The 24,544-nt window shown below is 38.4% G+C and overlaps 1 protein-coding gene across 6 annotated transcripts in view; it reads left to right on the forward strand.

The window, feature by feature from the left end:
- MYO3B (myosin IIIB) overlaps positions 1-24,544 on the forward strand; it is a 237,898-nt gene that overhangs the window by 172,465 nt on the left and 40,889 nt on the right. For 4 of the 6 annotated variants that reach the window (XM_065840996.2, XM_071811052.1, XM_071811053.1 and 1 more), the window contains exons 34-36: positions 19,090-19,196; positions 19,571-19,617; positions 20,919-21,170. In XM_065840996.2, coding sequence (XP_065697068.2) covers positions 19,090-19,196; positions 19,571-19,617; positions 20,919-21,054 — 290 coding nt within the window. In that variant the 3' untranslated portion in view covers positions 21,055-21,170. Of the gene's footprint in view, positions 1-19,089; positions 19,197-19,570; positions 19,618-20,918; positions 21,171-24,544 lie in introns of those variants that run through there. The other 2 variants (XM_071811050.1, XM_071811051.1) reach the window with 1 other exon arrangement.

The raw sequence follows: 24,544 nt of genomic DNA on the forward strand, positions 1-24,544 counted from the left end.
AGAACAAAAACTCATTCAAAGCAGTTCTTGACACAGCCGTCTTGTCTATACTCAGCCAAATCTTTTGCAGCACATGCTGTCTTTTTATTGGCCATTTTTGCACCTTTCCTGCAGCCAGGATACTCAGTACAGGCACATCTGAAATGTTCTGCCTTTGAGAAAGCAAACTTCCAGAAGTCTGTGACAACAAGCTGGTAGGCATGTGTGTGATATCACTGACCATTTTTAGAAGTCAGTGTGTGCAAGCCATTTCACAAATCTGTGAGCATAAAAGAGTTTTTTGAATGTCAAAGTCTTGAAGGGCCCCTAATGTTCAGGTGCTATTCTACAGGCAGAGGATGTTGTAGCTGGTGTTCTGATACTGAGAGAGGTCTTTCCAGACCAGCAACTTCTTCAGATTCCTCATCTTGTGCCTGGGCACTGCAAGATGCCACTGTGTATGTTTAGGTTTACTGGTTTGCGGAGGATGAAATGCTTAAGAACACCAGTTCCCCAGAAACTTCTTTTGATGCAAACTTTGATGTAAAAAGTGAAGAACAAAGGTATCTTTCAGGAATGAGGAAAATAATGAGCCTGTGCTTTATTTAGTCATAGTGAAGGGAAAATTAAAAATTTGATTTGGTTTCAATGTATTGCCTTAGTTCCCTTGACTTACTAAACTGGGCACAAAGACTTTTCTGCCTTTATTCTCATTTCACAGCAGGATTTCTGCTAATTTTTTTTTTTTTTTTAGTGAGTCGATTAACCTTATTTCATATCTGCTACACTTTATCTTTCTCTGATACCAGTCGTGAGCATACCTTTTGAATCCACGTCCCTGTTGATGGACTTCAGCTGAGCTGAAGAACCTAGACATCATCTCACAGGTCATTTTTCAGTGGTGGTACCAGTTACTGCAGTGTTACTCCCTCCGGTGTTCACAGGTCATTCTACCAACACATCTGGGTAAAGCATAAAATCACCCTTGTTTTTTTTTTAATCTGAGTTATATATCAGCCAGCTCATTTGCATGATCTAGTCAAAACAGGAGGAAGAGAATCGGCAGCAGAGGACACAATCTGCTGAATTTGGCTGAACCTGTAAAGATTTTCCTAGTGGGCTGTAGAGATAACCCATTTACAAAAGACAAAGGTGCCTCTTCCTAACAAACAGGCTACTGAGGGCATAGTATTTAACACAAATTTTAAAAAAAAATATGAACAAGAATTCAAGTAAGTAACTTTTTAGTAACACATAATTTCAAAACTATTCATATACAGAGAAATTAGATCAATGAATAAAACTAATTACTGGCTTCTGAAACAAACTAGAGATGGTGACAAATAAGCAAATTACAAAACAGGTTAAATACCTATAAAATGACCATTGAGCTGTACTTCAATGACAGAGGCATTCCCTGAGCAGACTTGACCAGGGAGAAGATATGAGGATGAGCCTGTGGATCAGCAGTTATAAATACCCAGAAAAGGTTCAAAATATGTTAGCAGTGCTGCTCCAGTCCAGGGATAAAATGGCAACTGCTGAGAAGCTGCTTCATAGCCATGTCTCCTGTCTGTGTACGGAGGACAGATTTCATTCCTTCCTTCAGTCCTCACAGGCAAATCCCAGCTACTTGGAATTTGTTCAGGAGAAGGGTGAATTTTACCCTGAAGGAATTAGGAACCATTATAGATTAAACATATGGGACCATATGTCATTGTATTGTTTCCAAATGTTCTTTTTGAGCTTTTTCCCTCCATTGCGGACAGCTCATTTCACCACACATTGTCTAGAGAAGAAGGGAGTTTCATATTCCCATTTCTTTCATTAAGCCACTATTAAAGCTATATCAATTTTGTAATACTGTTTGTCAACATTATTTCATCCTTTCTTTCAAACATGCACACCATAAGTGTGGTTTGAGGCAAGTGCTTTGATTGTGTTATTCAGGCACTGTCAATGGCAGAAATAGAGAATACAAGCAGAGATGGTCCTAAACCATCCCTAACCCAAAATGCTCCACTTAGTTATAAGGCCGTTAACAATCAAACCAAGCATTTTACTTGAGCCTTAAGGAAGGAAACCAGCACCGGTGTTTGCATACAAGTCTAATTGAACTCAAATTGGAGATGAGTGGATCCTGCCCTCTCCTTGCTCTGCAGATCAATATCCTCATGTGCTGTCAATCGAGCTGCTCTGTATCTCCCTCTTTTGCTGTGATTTTCTACTCCATCCCTGGAGAAGAGCTCTGGTGTCCAGGAACATCTGTTCTAAATCATGTTTTGGAAGAAATGTAAATACAGAAAACTTGAGGTCAGGCCCAGACAAAGCACTGGGCTAGCTCCCAAGACCTCTGCATCTGGGATGGTTTGATGTCAGGATAGCCCTCCACAACTAGAGCCATCAGCGATGATGGCAAAGACAGACCCTTCAGATGGGCTTTCCATGGATTTGTTAAAAAGCATTGGAAGTATTGAAGACTTTTGCAGAACTCCCTATCTGTAAAAATCTGTGGCTGCCCTGGTGCTGGCCTCCTCTGAAGAGGAGAGTGTGTTGGGCTGGGTAATACAGAGGTTTCACCCTGTCCGAATGGATGGAAATGGGTCTTGTGTGACCTCTAGAGAAGTACTGGGGTAGATGGCTCCAGCCTCAGCCACTGTCACACTCATCATGCTTTTCATTGTTAGCTTGTATTTGTTCCTAATTCTGGCAGTGTCAGACTGTTTGCACAGGTCTGCATAGTTCCTGGACCTTTAATTTATCAGAATTTCAAGATTTGACTGGATCAAAGTTTTGCTGAGCAATGGTACCTTCACATTGGACTAGTTGATGGCAACATTGCAGAAGGAAGTTCTAAAGGCTGTGTTCATGAAGTTGAAGTGCATGAAAGAATCTCTGGAAACGCACACAGCTGGCATCAGCAGACTGTAGATTCACAGGTACATCAGAAAGTTGCCCTAGACAGAAGATAGCTAACTCCTTACTCTGTAAGCTTGGTAGAGCTGATTTTTGTTTTCCTGCTCTAGGTCCTAAGATTTTTTGGCACTGTTCTGAGCATTGTTGTTTCCCTAAGACCAATAACCATGAAAATAGAGCTGTGTTGGAAAAGCAACTGGGAAGCAGAGACATCTCAACTAGAAACCAGTTTTAAAGTGTGGAGTTGGCATACATTTTACATTTTTACCGAGTGTATTTACCAATTAGTCAGCAGCCTGAGCCAGTGGATTTAATGAACTTCATGTGATTTATGCATAGCTTTTATTAATTGTGCCAATAGGGATAAACGCTGGATACAAATAGATGCAGATGTCTCACTTCTTTCTTCTTTAAATAATACTATTTCTTGTCATTAAACTACTTTATTTTTAACTACGCTACATGTTGGAAAGTGGTAATTTCTTACCTTCCGTACTACTGTCCTTCCAAAGGTAAGGCTCAAAACTTTTAATGACCCGCATTTTCACTGGCCTGAGTTGTGCTCAAGGCAGATACAGAAGTTTAGAGAATAAGGCGTTTTATCCTTCTCCCCTTTCTCCCATCAGTGGAATGTACATTAAATAGTAAGTAGGCCACAGAAACAGAGAGTGTGTGAATTACTTGAGATCCTGGTAATTTGAGCAGTCAGAGGAAAAGGGGGCCAGCACCTGGATTTCAATCTCTGTTTCAATGAATATTTAACTACTTTATGCAAAGTGGGACACTTTCAACAAATGAGGCTGAGAGAAACCTCCCTAAGAATATTTTCTAACCCAGCAGTTAGGTTACTCTCCTGAGAAGCATGATGTTTGGGTTCAAGTCCCTGTACCAAATCAGTTAAAGGATGTGTTTGAAGCTACATCTTTTGCAACCTCAGAACATGGTCTAATCACTGAGTTTTTGGATATCAGGGGTGGCAGCACTACCTCCTCTGTTTTGGGAAAGGAGTCCCCTTGTGACAAAATCAAACTGTTTTGTTTTTGAGATGCCAGAATGAATTGTTTCAACATCTCTGAAGTTTTTTCATGTTGTTTCAGCTGAAACTGTTAGCTAATATGACCTGAATTCACAAAAAAAAAACCCCAAAACTTTCTGTTGCCCTAGAATTGCAGTATTAGTGAAGAAAAAAATTGAATAAAAAAGAAACCTGACTAACTTCTAACTCAAGTGCACTTGCAGTTGTCTGGTGATGGTATTTGCTGAAGAGGGCCCATTAGTGGCTGTGCTTTATAGTTTTTATTGGGCTGCTTCTCTTCCACGTAGGTGGAAATCCCTCCCCTTTAGCAATAAGGAGGGCTGTGATCTTAGGTACCCAGAACCGAAATATTTATATTATCCTGGTGTGACATGCTAATGGCCAAGAAGTAGGAACACTTTTCAGAAGTCCTTAAGCACCTTCACCCATTAAATGTTATTTGGAGCTTATACAACTAAATACTAGGCTATTTTTAAAGATAAAACCTGTTATGCACGTTGGCAAGTCTAGTTAACATGTTTTATTTACTTTGTGCACTACTTTAATAGTTTCTCATGTTCAATCTAGAGGACACTTTTTGATACCATCAAGAAAAAAGCAGAGGCATTTCTTGTGATGTCATTGACTTCTTTTATTTTCCATTGAGTATGGACAATAAGCACACTTTTCTGATGGATACTAAGTTAGATTGCTGTAGTTCTGGTTTTACTAGATGTTAGAAATATGGCTGGATGCTTTGTTAGTTACACTTGGCAACAGCAGGGCACTTCTTATCCACAGGTTTACTGTAAGTTCTTTAAAAGGATAAGAAAAGTGCAGTTGCAGGCAGCATTAATGGTTTTGTCTCCTTGGTCCTACATGAAGTACAAACTTTGCATCCTCTTCAGTGATGCAATACAGGACAGGACATGAAACATTTACCTCTATGTTCATAATCCACAAATAAAACTAGAAAAAGTAATCAGTTGTGCTCTGTCAGTTCCTTGGTCCCCTTGAATTCTATCTTACCACGGTGTTTCGTTATGAGGATGAACTTTATGGGTTCAGCCTCCTTTATGTGGGCCCAGCTTCACAGCTAGTGTTTGCGGACTGAGGTTGTTCTTGAATAGTGGCACATTTTCTGATGTTTCTTGTGTAAGAGGAGAAATAAATCATGCAGCTCATCATAGTATAATTGACTCTCTCTTCCCTTGCGTGTGCTGAGCTCCAGTGAAATAGTAATGCTGATGTTTACAATGTCATCATCAGACATCTGAATTTAGCACTTCAGCAGAGATGACTGGGAGATTCATCCCTCACAAGGCCAATGTTGCAAATTCTCTGTATGTTTAGACTGTTATCCTACTCCTGGCTGTCTGCAGCTGTAGGGGAAAGAGAGAGAAGGACAAGTGTAATGAGGACATCAGTCCTTTGCTGGCACTGCCTGGAGGTACAGGCACCTCCTCGTCACAGGGCACACAGCAGCTCTGTAGCCTGCCTGCTCACATCCTCCCCTGTAAGGGTCTATGTTGAAACATGGTAACGAGGGTCCTCCGTCTCTAAAAAATAAGTACACATAGCAGATAAAACTAAGACTTAATATGCCAAATCAGCTGCCAAAGATGTTTTGTATCTCTGCATAAACTTTTCAGATCAACTCCTAATGGCAGAGATTCACGCAGAATGCAGAAAAGTCTGATAACTGTAGTTAACTTCTACTATGCGTTTTAGAAGTAAAAATAACGATTTGTGGTTCTGTGTAAATAATGTTGCCATTTTTGTACTATGGATTGTTCTGAACAAAGTTATGTCAACATAATGATGAAAGAACTAATTTGTTTTGAATAAATACATGCTATTGGTTAACAGTCATCAAAAGGGATAAATCGTTAAATAGTTACATATATTTTAAAGACTATTGGTCCCATCCTACAAGGCCTTACGTGATGTATCATTATGCAGTAGCGTAACACATTGACTTCAGGTAGATTGCTGGCATGAGTGAGTGTTTGCAGTAAAAAGTGAAAATCTTCTTTTGCTCTATGTGGTGTTACAGACAGTTTTCTTCTAGAAAATTGCATCTTCAGAGAAGAAAAAATATCCTTAGCACCTCATATTTCTGTGGCTGCTTTTTGAAGTTACAAATAATGCAAAATCACCTAATCAAAAATGAAATGCGTGACGAGAGGGAGATAATTTCCTGCCATTCTAGCTTGTGAAAGCAAACAATGAACTGTAACTTATGGTCCACAAGTCACGTTTCTTTGCTTTATACTATGTTATAATTTAATATTTTTTGAAAATTATAATTTTATGGGCCTCTTTGAAGTAATTTATGTGTTTTGAACATTATTTGAAAACATAAATTTTGCTGATTATCTTCAGTTTGCCTCTGTCCACCCACCAGTCTCATATTCATTTAATTTAGACAATGCTGAGCAGCTACATATGGAATTGATACTTTCCATGAAAGCAAAAGTTATTCTTCTGCTTATTTTATTGAAGAACCTAACATAAGGATTTTTCATCAAAGATTAGCTTAAGTACTCGTATATGTTATTGTGTGTTCGTAGAAAGTGTATGGTTCTCAATTATCTCTGACTTAAAACTGTTGCATGAGTTAATTCAAGTATTGTGTGGACAGAGTGAGTGATGGGCTTTTTAAAATTTATTATGTCTTCTGCAAATGAAAAGAAATGTGTATTTCTCTCTGCCCCTAGCCTTTTACTTCATAGGGCCTTTTAATAATGAAAATAATTAAGACAGTACTTTCCAAAGGAAGGAGTTTAAAATTCTATTATACATTTCCATTTTAATAATATTTCTCTGACCCATGCTAATATCAACATGGTTTTCTGATACTTTCCATTTTTCCCTTGTGTTCATTTTTTTCCCTTGCATTCATAGTGTTGGGGTTGGCTTCAGAGGAACTAATTCTAGTGGTGAAGGTGTGCATCAGTGTTAGCGTTTTCATGATATGAGCCATTCTGCTGGAGACAGGATATTGTCATTCTTATTATGGCATTACTTCAATAGAAGACTTTGATGAATCTGTTCACAGCGGTAAGGCTGATTTTTAGGTTTTGTCTCCACGGGAAAGTTAGTATAGAATAAGCCATAATATAAATTTATGATATAGTGCCTCAGCGCACGCCAGTGCTTTGCAAAGCTGCTCAGGCTAGATGTGAATCAGACCCCGGAGGCAGTATAGCTGGGTGAGTGCAGTGCCGTGCCTAAGCTAATTAGTCCTACTGAGAAGCAGGATATGTTACAGAAGAGAGTTATGTTAATATGGCCATACTTCTTGGCTGTCCAAAACAGATAAATCAGAAGTGGCATTCCACGGCAATAGGTACACTTGCAATGCACTGGTTTATTCGTGTTGTAAGTCTGTGTGGTCTTTTGTAGGTCATTCACACAAGGAATTAGGGCACAGTAGCTAATAAAGTGTTAATTCACAATTTTGCCTGCTCTGCAATAGCCACAGACCTAAGTACAGAATCAGGGCACAGACAGAACTTGGTGTTCCTGTATCACAAACTATTCTATAGGGATATATTATTTAATTATCAGCCAAGAATCTAGTACAGAGCTGTAAGAAAGGGGCTGGGGAAAAAAAAAAAAAAATCAAAGATCTGTAGCAGTTAAGAGGTGGAAAACAAGTCCGAATCAACTCCCCCCCAAAATGTCTAAAATTACTTAGTCTGTATTTTCTGAAGCAACAAGAAATTCCTTGTACCTACAATAAGATACCATGAAGGAGCCTGATTTTCCAGGAGGGGTGAATGTAATGGTTTAAAAATCAGCCCTCCTAGTGCCTCAGTTTGAGCCCTGAAATCACCACTCACTTTGGTATAGTGTTCATTGAGCTCTGAGGAATAAAATGTCATCTAAGTCACTAGAATTCATCACGTATTTATGAGAAAAAAGAAAAAACCCAACTAATTCTATAGCATTTTCCAATTTAAAATAAGTTACACTCAAGTACAAAGATTGTGTTCAGAGGAGAATATAATAGAGTGAGCTGATGTACTAATGCCAAGTGTGCCCTGTCAAGAAAGGGAGTTTCAGAGCAAAGCAACATATTTCCACATAAGCAAGTCACTATAGTACTGGAAAGTCAGCTCTATATATGTGCACATGAGAGTATGTCTTCCTCTGCTCCTGTGAGCTGAAGGGTTTGCCAATTTTTTCTTTAAATGCTTTTAGGAAGCACTGGATTATAAGTACATATATTCTATGTGCTTTGTACTCCCCAAACTCTTACTGCAGGGGCTAGGGCTAGGTATCATGAAATACATTGCCTAAAATTGCTTTATCAGAATTGAGACACCAGTGTTGAAATTCTTTGCAGACCTCTCTCAGTTTTCTTTAAACATTTTCTACATTTTCCGAATACACTGTGCTACTACTGGAAGCTTCCACCTGCCTTTACAGGATGAAGTTAATGAACTACACCTCACTGCTCTGAAGTCTGGAAATAATGATGCCTTATTTTTATACATGTCTAGCATTCTACCATGAGATTCATAGCGTATCAGAAAAAGGTTTGTGATTTGGAAGGAGGAAAAAAACCTGGGTGCTTGTTCACAGGATACAGACAACTTTAAATCCTGAGTTTTTTTCCTAGTCCTACTTATTTTTCTAATTCTGCCATTGACTGAGTATTTGCTCAAGCTTCTTCAGTTTCTCTTTCAAAATATTCCCTCAGAACTCACTGGCCTGAGTTTGATTTGTAGATCGCATGCGAACCATCAGTAATTGTAGGTCAAATGTTAGGAGTCCCAGTAGCAATTAGCAGCCCCTTAAAGGAGCTGTAGGTCAGCAGCATTAGTTGCCTTTAGCTAGCCAAGATACCTTCTTTACTTCCAGCATTTACAACTGTCAGACCAAATCACTGTACCGACAATGGGAAGCAAATATCTAACTCGTCACCTTTTTGCGGGCTTCAGTCAAGCTTTCTTTAATACTTCCTTTAAAAGTTACTGCTGCCAACTACCTTGAATTCAGAAAAAAACTTCTTTCTTAATGAAGAAATCTACTGAGAGTTTTATCTTGGGCTTCTACCATTTATTCTTTGAAATATATGCTGAATCTGCTACACTCAAATTTGAGATACTAGTTGTATCAATATGGACCCATGGCTTCAAGCCTTTAGATATGCAAATTGTGTTTCTGTAACGAACAAAACCTTAGAGACCATGCTGTTGTGGTTCCACAGAGCCTTTATTGCGCCTCATCATTATGCTAAATTAATACAAATTTCCTGTGTGTCCAGAATTCAAAGTCAATCAAGTGGCTTAATCTCTGAGGGTATGGGATAAAAACACTATCATTACAGTTTGGAAGAAGGTGAGAAATTACCTTTTAAATCATCAAGACTACGTGCTAGGACAGCAACTCTGAAACACAGGCCTGTAACGAACCACATCTTAACTGTGTGTGAACTTACAGATTGCTCCTGCCCTACTTTTGATTGCACAGACTTACTCCCCACATTTGCGTGATGCATTTTTGGCAGCTTCAGTATTTGGCTCTGTAGAGACACAGTATTAGAAAGGTATTTGTGATTTGTTACTGTTCTCTAATGCACTGAATGTTTTGACTTTTTATTTTTAAAAGTTAATCGCAGTGTTTACTTTTTATGTTTATTTCATCTTTTTCCCCATATGCTTTGCTTTTCTTAGATAGAATCCACAAGATGAACTAGTGCCAAGTGTCCAGTGAGTTTTCTGAGGCATATTAGCACATGATATGCAGCTCTCGAGATTCACAATCTGCAGTTTAAAAACTTGTGCATTAGCAGGTCCAAATGTACTTTGGAGAATTTCTCTAAAATTGATGATATTGTCATGATATTTAGTATTCGTACTTTGAGTTGCCAAAGCTATTTAATCAATCAAGTTGGCTACATCATCATCCAAATTCTTCTTTGAAGGAATAGCTGTTGTCTTATTGTGCAGAAGTAATTGTGAGTGGCTCTATTGTCGATACTATATTTGTGACGATTTTTTTGGTATGTTTTGTTTCTGAGCAATTTTAAAAATTTTTCATACCTCCAACATGAGATGTGGTTTTGCTTTGGAAGACAGGGAAGGACAAAATAGTTACTTGAGGCTCTTTCTAATCCCATTTTCTTTAACTTAACCAAGTAAATAAACTGCACCGACAGACTGAGTCCCAAGCATGGCATAAGGTTGATGGGACAAGCTTGTTCATCATGGCAAGCCTCTGGGTGCACAGTGCCTCTGTAGGTGTCCCAGAGTTTCTACTTCAAGACTAGTACCTTCGTTAAACACTTACAGGGAAGGGAAGATGGGGCACGTCCAGAAAACTGAAGATTGCATGACTTTCCTTTGGATTCCTTTTTGCATGGCATTTCTAATTCTGCGTTTCAGCAGCTCAGCCTGATCTAATGCAGTGCTAACAAAAAGACAAGTGTAACTGCTTGTGACAGGATGGCTGTATTAAAGTTGACCTTGAAATGATCTTTGCATTGAAGAGACTGATAGGTACCTTGTGAGGAGTTACCTCAAGCTCTGGTTCAGGTGTCTACTGGGAATTTGGACTGCTTGAATCTTTCCTGGTCGTTTGAATGTAAACAACCTCACTGAAACAAAGAAAAGAAAGCAAACCCACACAAAACAAACAAGCGCATTTCCAGTCCAATCCAAGTCTGCTTAGCCTCATTTCCTCTATCTGACAGTAACCAAGAGCAAAAGCCCAGAGTATAGTACAAAAGTAGGGCAAGTGGAGATTTTTCCCCAGAACTGTCTCCAGCCTAGCATGATTTGTGGCTCAGGGATTTCCCGATCCGGAAGTGATCTCTCTGTATTTAATTGCTCTCAGTAGGTGTTTCCCCTGCAAAATTTTTCATTCACTTGTCTTGACTATACAGCATCACTCAAACAGCAAGAGAGACATCACTTACTTCAAATGATAATGTAAGATAGCTATTTCTTATCACCTGGTGGCTATTGGATTAAGTAGGCCTTCTAAAACCAGGAAATATGCTGTGATATGTAGCAATTCCTGCATACCTGAAATGTCCTGGGTTTTATCAGTAACTGTCTCTTCTAAAAAGATCACAAGAATTAACCAAAGAGCAGCTTCCACAATGGCCTTGGGTGAAGTTTAAGGAGGGGAAGAAAAATAATCATCAGTTAAGTTTTCTTTATTGTCCAGAAGTAGTTTCTATCATTCAGGATGGTTTGGAGATTTTTGTTTTTTTTTTTTCTTGAAGTTAAAGTTGTAACTGTGTAAACCTCTTGAGCTCTGACTGGTAGTTGACTAGTTGACACACCTCTGGAACCCACTATTAGATGTTATTACATGCAGGGCATATGAGGGGTTGTGTGTATTCAATTTGTAGGGAAAGATGTGTCTTTAGGACAGTACTTGTAGAAGCTTTCTGTTTGGTGACAGATTTGAATCTTACCCGTGTTAATCACTGACAGTTCAGTTCTTCGGTACGCTTTGTTTAATCTCTGCCTTTTCCTTCTACAGTTAAATCACTCACTATAGAAACCAAAAGAATTGACAAACGCTGAAGAATCAGAATTGTGTTGGAAGGGAAAAAAACAACAAAAGCCAAGATTCTAACCATTTATGGATCTCGTTTCCCAACACAGTGTATCTAAAAGCCATTGTCTCAGGGTTCAGAGACAGCTAAATGATTGATTTCACATAAAATATTTGTTGTTCTAATTACAGTATCATCTGGGTCTTTGGCAACAAGCAGATGCAAAAACAGCCTTTACATACCATCTTGAAAAACTTATTATTTGCTTAGTGTGCTTTATAATCTGAAACATATGGCTTTGCATAGAACTGCAGTATCCAAAATGAAGCCATAAGTAATGAATCACTGGGTGGAAGAAAATGCATTGCTTCTGTTATGAGTTCTTTCAGTGTGTGTATTCAAATGGTTCTGTTTAGGGTTATAAACAAAAGGCTATGCTCACAGTTTTAGCAGTGTGTTACAGATTCTGGGATGCACATGACATCAAAGAGGCTACACTAATTTCCCTAGCAGTATATGGCTCTTGGCACTATGAGCACACTCCATCTGAATAAACAGAATTCTAGTTCACCACAGTTGTGTGGGGGATCTGAGGTGATCATGAGGCTTGATTTTGTTTTGGCTTAAATCCTTCTATTATAGGACTTTTTACCCTTCCAGATTCTGTGTTTTCAGTGAATCTGGTAACTACATTTGGAGCTATAGACTTAGACTAGAAAGTACTTGACACTGAAAATAATTAGATCTAACTTATTATTCTTGCCTGCTGAATCCAAGTAAGAGGATTAGTCACTCTTCCTAAGCACTAATATATATATTTTTAAAGTAGTTAACATCTTTTCCCTTAGCAACATTTCTGCGAAGTTCCAGTAAGATATTTTGTGAGTTAGCAAGGGCTGAGGCCTTGCAGCTCCTCAGAGAACATCTGATTTATTGTTCTTTCCATGCTTACCTGTCACTAACATGAAGAGCACCAGCCCCTATAAATATTCCTGAACGCTCTCGTCTAGAGGAAGGGACTGAGGGAATTTGGTGGCAAGAATGGTTCTCATCATACTACATCTCATTATAACAACAGAATGATTGGCCTTATTGAACATTCGCAGAGCTCTGAAACTACTGCTAGGTAAGCATGGAGCATCCTGGAGAGAATTACAACTGTTAGTAGTATTAAATATGCCAGTATGCCTCTGGGCTCCTGATGTTACTAGATTAATCAAATCTTCTGATGCCAGAACTTAGGTTCTACTGCTGCACCATTAATAGTTGCTTATTCCCTTATCTTCCTTCATTTCTCAGTATCTTACTTGATTCTTTCATTTTTTGTCTTTTTCCTGTCCATTTCTCTTTCCTGTAGTTTGCTCTTTCCCCTCTCATTAACCTCAGAAGGGAAAAGAAAATATTAGAGACATACCTCATTACTTAAGTCATCAACTAGTCTTGCTCTTTATTCTCTCCTACACTAGGTTGTTGTCTCTTGGTGTGGTTTTGCCTGTACTGAGATTAAAATCTTTCATAGGCAGTGTGTTTATTTTCTATCAGCCTCCAGCATTTTTGCAGAACTACTATAATATAATTGTATTTATAGTATACAGCATAGACCTGATAACTTCATTACTCCCAAATGAAACTACGGATTATTCTACAGGGTTCGTTCTCTGAAGCCTGTTACAGCTGTTATCCTCTCCTTCTTTCTGATGCATTTATAATTGGTAGCATTTAACAGGCAGTGTACCAATACTGTGGACCTGGTACCTGTTAATGTGTGCTCATACTAAAGTCACACTGACTGCAGTTTAGTACAGGGATGTGCAAGGTAGTTCTGCGTTACCTGGCTTGAGTATGGTGGGCAGGTGCAGCAGGAGCTCAGTGGGGATGAGCTGCCTGAGTATTCACTCTGCTTCTCAGACAAGTTTTTCATTTCACTCCCATTTTGCACTTATGATGTGATGCAAATTTCTGCAAATGGTGGAAAATCATGGGAATGAGAAAGAGAGAAAAACATGCTTGTTTGAGCACTCATGGTTCACAGCATTGTGTGTCCTTTGTAAATATCTCTTTTTTAGAATAAAGCTGAAATAATTAAAATCATAAAGCTGAGTTCATTTACAGCATTTTTTACTGGATAAGTGACGTTCATTTACTCCCATTTGACAGTGATATGAGTGGGACCAGAATCACTAACCCCTGAAGTCGCCTGCTTGAACAGATTTGTGTGGCACAGAAGGAAATGTAGCTGTTCCTTGAAATCAACATGCTGCACATAATTATCCACTTAGCATCCAGTCCAGGAGGAGGATGTATATTATCATTGTCTGCGAGATCATTTCTGTATTTGCCCAAGACTTCAAGAGGAAAAGTGAAGTTAACTTGCTGCCTTGAAAAATGATTCAAAACTGGGAAAGCCTGAAAACATCAAAATACATATAAATTATCAAAGGAGAACAAAGACAAGTTTTTCCACAAAAGTCTTCTCCCCAGGCTATAACAATGCTTTACATAGGCATGATCAATATATCCAGGCTTGAGAACCAAAGTCTTTTGGAATAAATTAGACTGGCAGGAAAAGAAACAAACAAAGAACAAATTAACATGATTTTAAACATTGCTTAAATTTTCATGAATGTAGACCTTGAGATGTTATGATGAGATCCCATGAGTCTGTGCTAATATTTGGTTATAATTAAGGGTTGCACTTTCATGTTTCATCTGATATTATAGATTGGAAATCAGCCACATGCTTACTATTTCTCTTGGTCATACTGATTTATCTACATTACTTGCTTGCTCTGTTAATAATATATATGATCTCCTAAATGGCCCCATTAACTTTCCTTTAGTAGGCTGCCCCTCTTGTAATCTGCATCTGCCCGTATGAGTAACTAGAGAAAGACTACCCTTCCTGTGGTATTAGGTTTGTATTCACCTGTAAGAGAAAAAGAGACAAGATTAATCCCTTACAAACCTGCTTGGGGTAAAATGGCTTCAGAAGGAAACTGAGATTAGTTGGCTCCACCTTCAACATGTCTTGTAGTGGACAGAATCCCTTCAGCAAGCAAATCGGCGACACAGGCTGCTTTGTGGCACTGACACAGTGGCAAAAATCCCTTCTGTGCATTAAGTAAGATGTCATCAGAGTTTAGAACCCCCTCTGTGCTGCACCAATCTTTAAACAATCTGATGCACATCAGTAGATTTTACAAGTTCCAAATGCAGTTGCCTCATCACCATTTGCTCTGCAGAATTCTCCATATAGCAAAAATTAGCAATGTATGGCGAGGTTATCAGCATCAAGGGGATTTTGAAGCAAGACTTCAATCATTCATTTCAGAGAGCAAAATCTGATGATTCTCAGTTCCTCTGATGAGTGTGCCCAGTGCTTGTCCACAAGTTTTCAATACCAAGATAAGCAGGACAAACAGGACATCTAATATGAGATCTTCACTGCATATCAAGTGAAGTCATCTGCCTCCTGGGAAGTCATTAGAAAAATACATTTTTGCAGGTCCTGATTTGAAAGTATTGGTCAAAGCCCAAATCCTAGATGCAAAAGTCCTTGTGTCAGTGTGGAAGAGCATTTTAAAGACAAATCTTATTTTTTGGCAGTTTGTGCATTTCTGAAAGAGTCCTTTGCAGTTTATAGAAAGGATGGATTTTTAAATGGAAAAATCGTCTAAATAAGGTATGGCATAAGAAATGTGCTAATCATGTCCAAGCCAAGAGATGTCATAAAAAGTGTCAGTATGATGGATGTGATGGCTAATTGAAGAAAAATATTTCCATTTCAGCCATAAGAAAGCAAAGAAGAAGAAACACATGGAAATTCAGAGGTGAAAGTATATCCCAGAAATCCAAAGATCACTGCAAAATCTTCTGCAGAGAGAGGCTCAGGATAAAAATCACATTAGAGAAATTAATTCATATATAAGCTAGAAGTAACCTATGTCATGTCTTGGAATAGTTTTTAACTTTAGATTAAGTTAAAATGTACTGTTTCTAAAAGCTTCCAATCTCAACCTGAGTTTGTATCATACTGCTAAATATTGTTTTTCTCCTGACTGCTTACTTTCACTATATGCTGTATTTCTGATCTGAAATTTTCTTCCACTTCTGACTGTTAGACAGTTCAGACTTCTGCTTCCACAGGTGAAAAAACCTCCACCTTCTATACAGGGGTTTAGACTTGTTTCATATCACCTCTTAACCTTCTTTTGAACAAAATTAACTAGAACAGTTTTTTAAAACTTCTCACAGTATGACGGATTTCTTAGATTTCAGGTAGTTCTTGTTCTCAAAACACTCTGCAGTTTACAGCACCCACTTTAAAATAATTCTGCTCTCAATGATCAAACTGTTTTCCTGTTTTTATTGAGTAGTCCTCTGCTTTGCACCCAGTCTGCTTCATATTCATCTGAATACCCGTGATGATTCCCAAATCTCTCTTGGAGACACTGCTTTCCAGCTATGCAATTCTCAGTTCTGAAAAACGTAACTCAAATGTTTAACTTTGCATTTAGTTGAAAACACACATCCTTTTAATCTGAGCTCTGCAAGGTCCTGGCCTATTGGCTTGGGCCAAAGAAATAAAAAGGATAACGAGTAATGGTAACAGAGCAGTGAGCAGAAACCCCATTGGTTTGTTTACTGATAAATACTTTATACTCCAACAGATTTACCCATTTGCCAGTTTCTAATTCCCTTCACTGTAAGCAACACCAATTTTGTGGTAGCTTTAGGGAAGCATTCACATGAGCCTGCTCGCCCATGTGTATCAGCCTCTTGGGGTGTGAGTGAGGAAAGGAGGAGGATGCCCAGAACCTCAGCTCCCCTGCGCCTGCTGCATCAGCTGACATAGTGCACTTGGCAGATGGCATTTTGCCTGCTCTGTGTTATTTCTGCACTGCAGTAAGGAATTTACCAATAAAGAAATTGTAACATAAGGAATTTCTGCTCTTAGAGTTATGAAGTTTTCTTCCAGACAAAAAATGGACAGCTCTCTTACTTAAAAAATGGTGTTAAAGGTCAATCTGAAGGAAGTGCATGTGCTTACTCTCTCATCTGGTCTCCAAAATTGTAGCAAACTCAGGAGCCTGGACATGCCAGAGGAACTTGGTACAATTTGAGTGCAGTGTAGACAACACCTTGTTATTGATACTAGTGCTGCTGCTACTGCTATTAAAATGACAAGTGGCTTTTTTCTTATTGGTGGCTTTAAGTTTGTCATCAAAGCAAAATGTTTTAGAACAGCATTTAAAATGCCTATTCAACTGCTGAGTGTTGAGCACATGTTAATACCATTTTCTCCAGATATGGTAGTTTATTATAAATGTTACCAGATTTCGTAGCGTTTGTGTAGCATGCTACTAAACACTAAGACAAATGGGCCCACTGAAACGGTATTTCCTCTGGAGGACACAAGCTGCAGACCACCCATAGAATACACAGAAATAAGTAAGTGTCAGGATAAAAAACTAGAGCAAAATATTGGTGTCTCAGAATCTTAATAAATAAAATGTATTTTTTAAACAAAGACCGTACCTCATCATATTATTGTACTGTTTGAAAATTTCTAAACATTAGAGCGCTGTGTTTTTATTTCTGGCAAGCTGCAGAGAGGTGTATGAAATTATGCCGAACTATGAGGACATAAGTCTTTATTCATACCAGCCTCTTGCTAGGACGAAAAAAAAATAGTTGTGGAAGAGTATTCGAGAGCTACATTGCTGTAAAAAGGAACTCATACGGCCTTGGGACTGAAAACATTGCTTGCAAAAATTGCAGACCTTGCTGTCCTGAGACAGAAAGCTCAAAGATAAATTTGAGTAACTTTCAGAGCAGAGAGTAGAATGTAATTATGGCAGATCTTCTGCAAAACTTCCAGAGACTTCAGAGAGAACAAAATTCCACCTATGTCAGATCTAAATATCAGAGAAAAAACTTCCCAAGGACACAGATATTACTTGGGCACCCAATTTGTCCAGAAATATTTTATGGAACAGCTTCTGCCTCGTCTGGTTGCAGACAATACAGGTAAGTAGCGATGGTTCAGGTTCAGCTGTCACAGTCTCTTTAGGAAAGATATAAAGGTTTGCTTAGCATTAAAGTATAAAGCATTAAAGCTTTGGGTATTAAATTTGCAAGCAGCATGAGCATATTATTTAGAAGTTGTTATTTTGTATTACCGGACAAATGTAACCTTTCTCTATAAAATAGTTTTTGAATTTCGGCCCCAGTTCTGTAGTCCATTCCCTGGTGGCCATTCCATCCGCTGTCCCTCCCCGGTGTTGTGAGGGACCGTGACAGTTGGCACAAGTGTTCCCCTCCGACACAGTCAGGGCTGTCCCACATGGACAGGGAACAAATGTCTTTCAAATTTCACTGTTGAGAGGGAGAAAGACACTGAAAGAGAGAATCTCCCAGAACAGTCAGTTCTGAAACAGGCTGAAAAGGCCAAAGTTCAACCACCTTCTCTAGCTCACCAGGAGTTGTAGAAAAGTACAATAGTTGCAGACTGTAAACCTGGGTGTATAATAAACCTCCTTTGTAATATAATCTGCTCCTTAAGGCCAGATCTTACAAATGGATTTGTGAGATTAGAGCCCTGCAGCGTCACAAGCCGTATTGACTTCAGTTTTAAAGTGTTTAAAGGAACTCATGTCCTACTTGATCTTTGTCCTAGTCTTTTGTATTGGAGCAAGTTTCCCATGCAGTATGGAATGCAAATGTGATAAGATGTATACTTTTCCTTCAGTGCCACCAAAACCTGTTTTTATTCATACTGTGACTGAAAAAATTTTAAACAGGGATACATCAGGAAAGTCAAAGGTACTGAGAGAATTATTTGAAAAGTAAATAACCTTTCCTTACCACCCACAGTGTCTTTTAGTAACCTAATGATTCTAATTTATGCTGAAAATAGTTGTTCTGGTAATCTAGAGGACATACCACAGAAAACACCTGGTAAAACAGAGTACAGCACACCATAATGTCTTTTTTCCTTACTATGGAAAAAAAAAAAAAATTAAACAGGAACAAAAAAGCTGTTCGTTCTTTTCAGAATCCACCCCTTCTGAAATATTTCCTTCATCTTTAAACTCTGCTTTCCAGATGACTTTAAGTAGCTGTTACTTTACAAATTATATTAAGAACCCATAATTCTAAACCAGTCCGATTACTCTGATTAAACAGAAAGTCATGTCAGAAGGTAGGCTTTTCATATAGCAAAAATGATGATAATAGACTAAGTATTGTCAGTCAAAGAGCTTTATTACCGTCTACTGTAGAAAAATGGTTTTGCTGCTGCTAAACGATACATCCTAGCTAGTCACAATATACCTCATTTCCTGCTTAGATAACAGAAGATACTGAGATAAAGTGTGAAAGGAATAAGGAGCTGTGTGATATAGGTACATGGAAGAATAAAAAATGTTATAAAAGTAAAAATGAATTTCTGCTTAAAAACCTGTGTTCGAACTAAGTTTCAAAAGGAAAAACAAAGATCCGCAAGTTTCTCTGTTCTTACTTTGGTTAGGACAGACTTGCTAATAAATCCAAGACCAAATAGGACAGAAAAAAGACTGTTTACAGACTAAAATACACTAAAAACATTTGCAGGACCTGGCACAGCTTAAAACTAAATTGTGTTATCGTATTGTAGGTTCAGAAAACTGTCTTGAACAGAAGCTGAGAACACCTCGTCGACGATGTCAGCAGCCCAAAATGCTGAATAGCCCTGAGGACAACATGTACTATAACCAGTTAAATGTGAGTTCAAAGTGGCAATAAAGCTGTTTTACTGGCTTTGTTTCCAGTTAATAATTCTGTTATTAATACCTGTTTCAGCCCCTCCAGCCCCACCCCCACGTTCTTCTGCTCTCGTCTTGAACATGTGCTTATGCTCTTTATCTGTTGCTTTCATGTCAGGATGTCTGCCTTCACGGTGAATAATTGATGTGGTTTATCAAAGACGAGCAAGATGCATGCTTCATCAGGCTCACTTGAGCCCTTTGATCAAAAAAATTATGCTGTGACTTCTGATATTATCAGCATCTGCTTGCATTCAACACAAAATCACTTTGAATTAAATATTAACGACTTGCTGCTTTGCTTTGACTGTGTGTTCTTGGCCCTCTCCACAGGGAACTCTAGAATATCAAGGGAGCAAGAGGAAGCCAAGAAAACTTGGGTAAATATCTGTCTTCTTAGTTCTAAGCAACTGTAAACAGAAGAAGTCCTTTGTGATATTACAGAATATGCAAAACTTTCTAGAGAGGTTTCTAAAAATAAACAATTAACATAATTCTGTGCATTGACATTGGACATTTTCTGCAGAAGCAAATGTAAAACTTGTGAGTACTGCTGTCTGCAGACACTAGAACTGATTCTTACAAAATATGCTCCCCAGCTCTCCCTGAGTACTACTACCAAAAAAATTAGCTTTCTTCTTGTTTTTAAGTGTGTTTAGCACTAGTGAAAGGTGCTACATGAAGGGTGTTGAAACTGAAGTTCTCTGACAGAGAACACGGACAGAAGCCCTGCGAACTCGGCAACAACACACTCATGATGGGCTTCAGCCCTCCTGGGGGAGCACATTTTAAGAGCTGACAGGGAGGCCCCTCTGCCCAAAAGGGATTTGCTCCTTCCCTGTTGAACTGATTCAGTTCTCGTTGTCACATGAGCAGTTTTCACCTGGTGATAGGTAGAAACCACTGAAAACCATTTACAAAAGGCAGGCTGGCTACTATACAATCGCCAAAATATTTCATTAACTGGTCACATAAACCAGAGAGACCTTGATGGATGTTTGGTCTTGCAAATGCATCTACTCCAAAAATATACAATAACTTTCTGTATTATTTCCTCTGTTTTTAATTAATCTTCTGAATATAATTGTATGAATAGGAGGTCTTTGAGTCGAGGTTAGAGCCCAAAATTTTGCAGAACTGGACAAGATTTAGTTATTTTATCTCCCTCCCCTAGGAAAGAGTCTATATTCCTGTTCGGGGAATAAATACACCAGTACGCGACTACAACACTCATCATACATCACAGCAAAATGAAAGCCCCTTAATAGGGCTTTCCCCAAAAATTGGTGACATAGTCTTTGGTTCTTATTCACAGCAAAACATCAGCTGAAATACTTGATCAAAATCATACCTACCTGTGGAATACATACAGACAAAAACCCCACGTTGTTCAAGTGAAATGCCCATTTGGTACAAATAGTTGTTTTGTCATCCTGTACACCCAAACTGACAGACTATATTGTGTTGCACCAACCCTCAGAACCATTCAGAGCATAATAATAAAAAAGTAATAGCAAAGTAAATGTATAAAAGCTATATCTGTCTCATCAAATCATCCCATCCTTTTTTTATTCCTTTTGTTTTATTTATCATTTTCACATCCATAGAGAAGTTTCTATTTCTGAAGACATTGACAGAATTCGTTTTTTAACTTAATAAGAGTTGCTTGTTTTCTTTCAAGCCAAATCAAAGTGCTTGACGGAGAGGATGAGTATTACCAATCATTGTCAGTGGCTGAATCTATCCCTGAAGATGACAGCTTTCTCAGTTCCCCATCTCCTCCCTCTTCAAGAGGTGTGTCTTTTGCTCAAAGCTGAACCTCCGTTACTCTGTTGACTAATACTGGTAAGAGTATTTTCCTGCTGGTAATCTCTTCAAATTAACTTTGTGTGTCTGTGTTTATATGATATATTTAAAAATATAATTTCAGCTAGTGTCTTTCTTTCATTAATTTAGACCTGGTTTTGCAACTTAAATTGTACCGTTTAACTGTATTTTATGTAAGCAATTCCAGTGAAGGGGAGCAGCACTACCTGTGTGTGTTGATGTTGGCAACAGACACATTTCTTTAGCACCAAGGTTAGTTTATACAGTTCCGACCCCTTCTTCCCTGCTCCCCCTGGCTGCTGTTCCTGCCCCATGCCATCCCTTATGTTGCGCTGGCACAACTGCTGGTAGAGCTGTGTGAAAGACAAGATCAAGGAACTGAACTGGATTAGAAGAACTCTGTACTAGAAATCTTCATTTGGGGTCATAGTAAAAATGTTTTGCATTTCATTAGACTGGTGTTAAACATCATCCTTCATAACTTTCTATGCTGTGTGGCTTTTAACTCTACAGAAATGTACAGAGTAAAATAATCTAAAATAATTGTGTCTCAATTTAACTGGTAAATATTTTTCTTATGAAGTATTAGTTTACCTTAAGCTTAACTTGAAGAATTATTTCAAACATAAGAAGCAAAACAGTTTTCATAGAATCATTTAAGTTGGAAGAAACCCTCAGGATCATCGAGTCCAACCATGACCTAACTCTAGTACTAAACCATGTCCCGAAGAACCTCATCTAAACGCCTTTTAAACACTTGCAGGGATGGTGACACCACCACTTCCCTGGGCAGCCTGTTCCAATGCCTGACAACCCTTTCTGTGAAGAATTTTTTCCAATCTAAACCTCCCCTGGCACAACTTGAGGCCATTTCCCCTTGTCCTGTCACTTGCTACTTGGGAGACCAACCCCCTCCATGCTACAGCCTTCTTTCAGGTAGTTGTAGACAGCGATAAGGTCTCCCCTCAGCCTCCTTTTCTCCAGGCCAAACAGCCCCAGTTCCCTCAGCCACTTCTCATCAGACTTGTGCTCCAAACCCCTTACCAGCTTCGTCACCTCCTCTGCACTCTCTCCAGCACCTCAATGTATTTCTTATGATGAGGGTTCCAAAAGAAAAGTTAACATTTCACACACCGCTTCATATAGTCCTTGCGACTGAAACCATCATTATGACTCATTATTCTTGTTATCCAAGCAAGTGTTTCATTTCTTTCCTAACCTGTATCTCTGGGCTCCAGTGATTCCTAAATTTCCACAGCCCGCTTGTATGTAGCAGGGAAAAAAAAGTCACCTGCAAATTTTTCTCTTTGCTTTTCACTTTCCAAATTCTTAATGAACAATACATAACTTTTTATGTAAGCTTGAGCTGCTTTGCTGGTAACCATTTCCATGACAGAAGCTGACTATTTCAGCTTATTCTGCTTTCTGTTTCTGAGCCACAGTTTTGATCTGTGACAATTCTTTGCTTCTTTTCCATACAAGCTTTTGTCAAAAACTTTTGCAAATAAAATGTTCACATTTGTACTGCCTTATAAATTTGCTCTAAATGATGCTTTTTTTTTGAGAAAGAAAACATGCTAATTAAATGTGACCATATATTATATAGACCTAATTATGATGCTTGCTTTTCTCTCCCCTCCAATGGGTTTAGCCTGATATGTGCTAACAAACTTTCTTCCTTGAGCAGGTGCAGTTCACACCTGTTCCTTGAGCTACAGAATTTCTTACTATCAGGGTTCACTGGCACCATCTTTTTAACCACAGGACAAGGAAAAATGGCATGGAAAATGAGACCCAAGTGCAGTCAGGGCATCCATAAGTCAGAATAGGGTTTGAGAGGATCAAATAGGTAGTTCCGCAAAAGCTTTGTCTCTCCTAATAAACACAGAAATTAAGTCATGCAGGACAAGTGAGGATGAGAGAAGGGTTCAGCTGTTCCAGGAAGAGCAATCCTTCACTCATTCTTCACCAAAATGTGACAGATGGTTGAAGCTAAATGTTAAAAACCTGCCAGAGATTGAAGTCCTTCAGTTCACTCCTCGTTCTCCTCTGCTCTACATCTGGGTGTGGACTTTAGAGCTTTTGAAATTTAGGGACTCCTTTAACAACAGAGAGTTGATGAGTAGCTGCAAATGAATGAATGATATTATTATATAATATATAAAATTGTATGTATATGATTATAGAAAATGCAGTGCAAATATGAAAGGTAATTGATATGAATGCATGTGTGCAGATCAGTTTCTTTACATTTTGTCAAAATGTAATGAGTAATGACTATATGTTATGATACTTCATCAAAAATAACATACAACATATAACTTTTCTGAAGCAATGTATAAATTCTCATTTTAATTTGTAACATATCTGGACAGAAAACTTTTTTTTTAGTCAAATGGCTTAACTCTCTTCTTACATCGGCATCAATCACATGGAGTTCTAGCAATAGCGATGCTTTTTGGTTCCATGCTTCCTTTTTGAAAACTATTTGAGAAAAGTTTCATTATTAGTGATTTTCACATAATTATTATGCATAGTTAGAGTTTATCAGTTGTTTCAGTTAAATTGTAGTGAGGCTTTCAGTTAGGTACTGTGTCACCTGTCTAAAAACTAACAATTTACCTTACACTGAGTAGTACATTACTCTGACTAGTTCTATTAATTTCATGCAGTAGGGGAAAGTGAAAAAATAACGTATAACTCCGTGAAGCACATAAGCCAAAGCCTAAATCCCAATGAAATCAATGAAATTTCAGCACATGATTAAGTGCTTTGCTGAATGGGGGCCCAAGTTAACAAGTTCAGCTTTGGAACATTAAATAGCAAAGCACAAGCAAAATCTGAACACTCCCTGAGTACGTTCCTTAAGTTTCTTCTTTTTTCTTCTTCCCGTTTGCTAAGCTTGTATCAATCTCAACCATCAGAAATAGACTTCAAAGAGATTTTAAGCAGTCTTTAATTGCATGGAAGGGGTAAAATACAGTGTTTTCCTTGTTCTATGCAATGCCACTATCTACATCTGCTATAATTTGTCAAATTAGTTTAATGTCACTAATATTTTTATACCAAAGTTACTATCTAAAAGCCACAGTTGAGTATTGTGTTTTCACTCTTGCTACTTCTTGGCTTAAAACTGAGCACAAAGCCGGTCTGTGCGTTTTATTATTTCATAACTTATCCCCCTTTCCTCATTTGTTTTTGATAATTCACTTTACCCTTGCAGATAACTCCTGTGAGGTGGCCTTCTCTCAGCCTCATTTGAGAGCGTATACATGCCTTTGGATTATTAATGGCCATATCCTGAGCTTGCTGTAGAGCCATGCACTTGCATTAAAACTGGCCAAAGAGCCAAACTCCTGCTCCCACATTGATAGATGTGTTTGTGTGGGCTGATTGAATTGTGTGTGAAAAGGAGTCAGGGAAACATGTCAGTGTGATGATTGTGGTCAGTGGGAGCACATCAGTGTGAATTACTTAGAT

This window comes from Patagioenas fasciata, chromosome 7 (assembly GCF_037038585.1).
Source record: "Patagioenas fasciata isolate bPatFas1 chromosome 7, bPatFas1.hap1, whole genome shotgun sequence".
In the NCBI taxonomy this organism is placed as follows: domain Eukaryota; kingdom Metazoa; phylum Chordata; class Aves; order Columbiformes; family Columbidae; genus Patagioenas; species Patagioenas fasciata.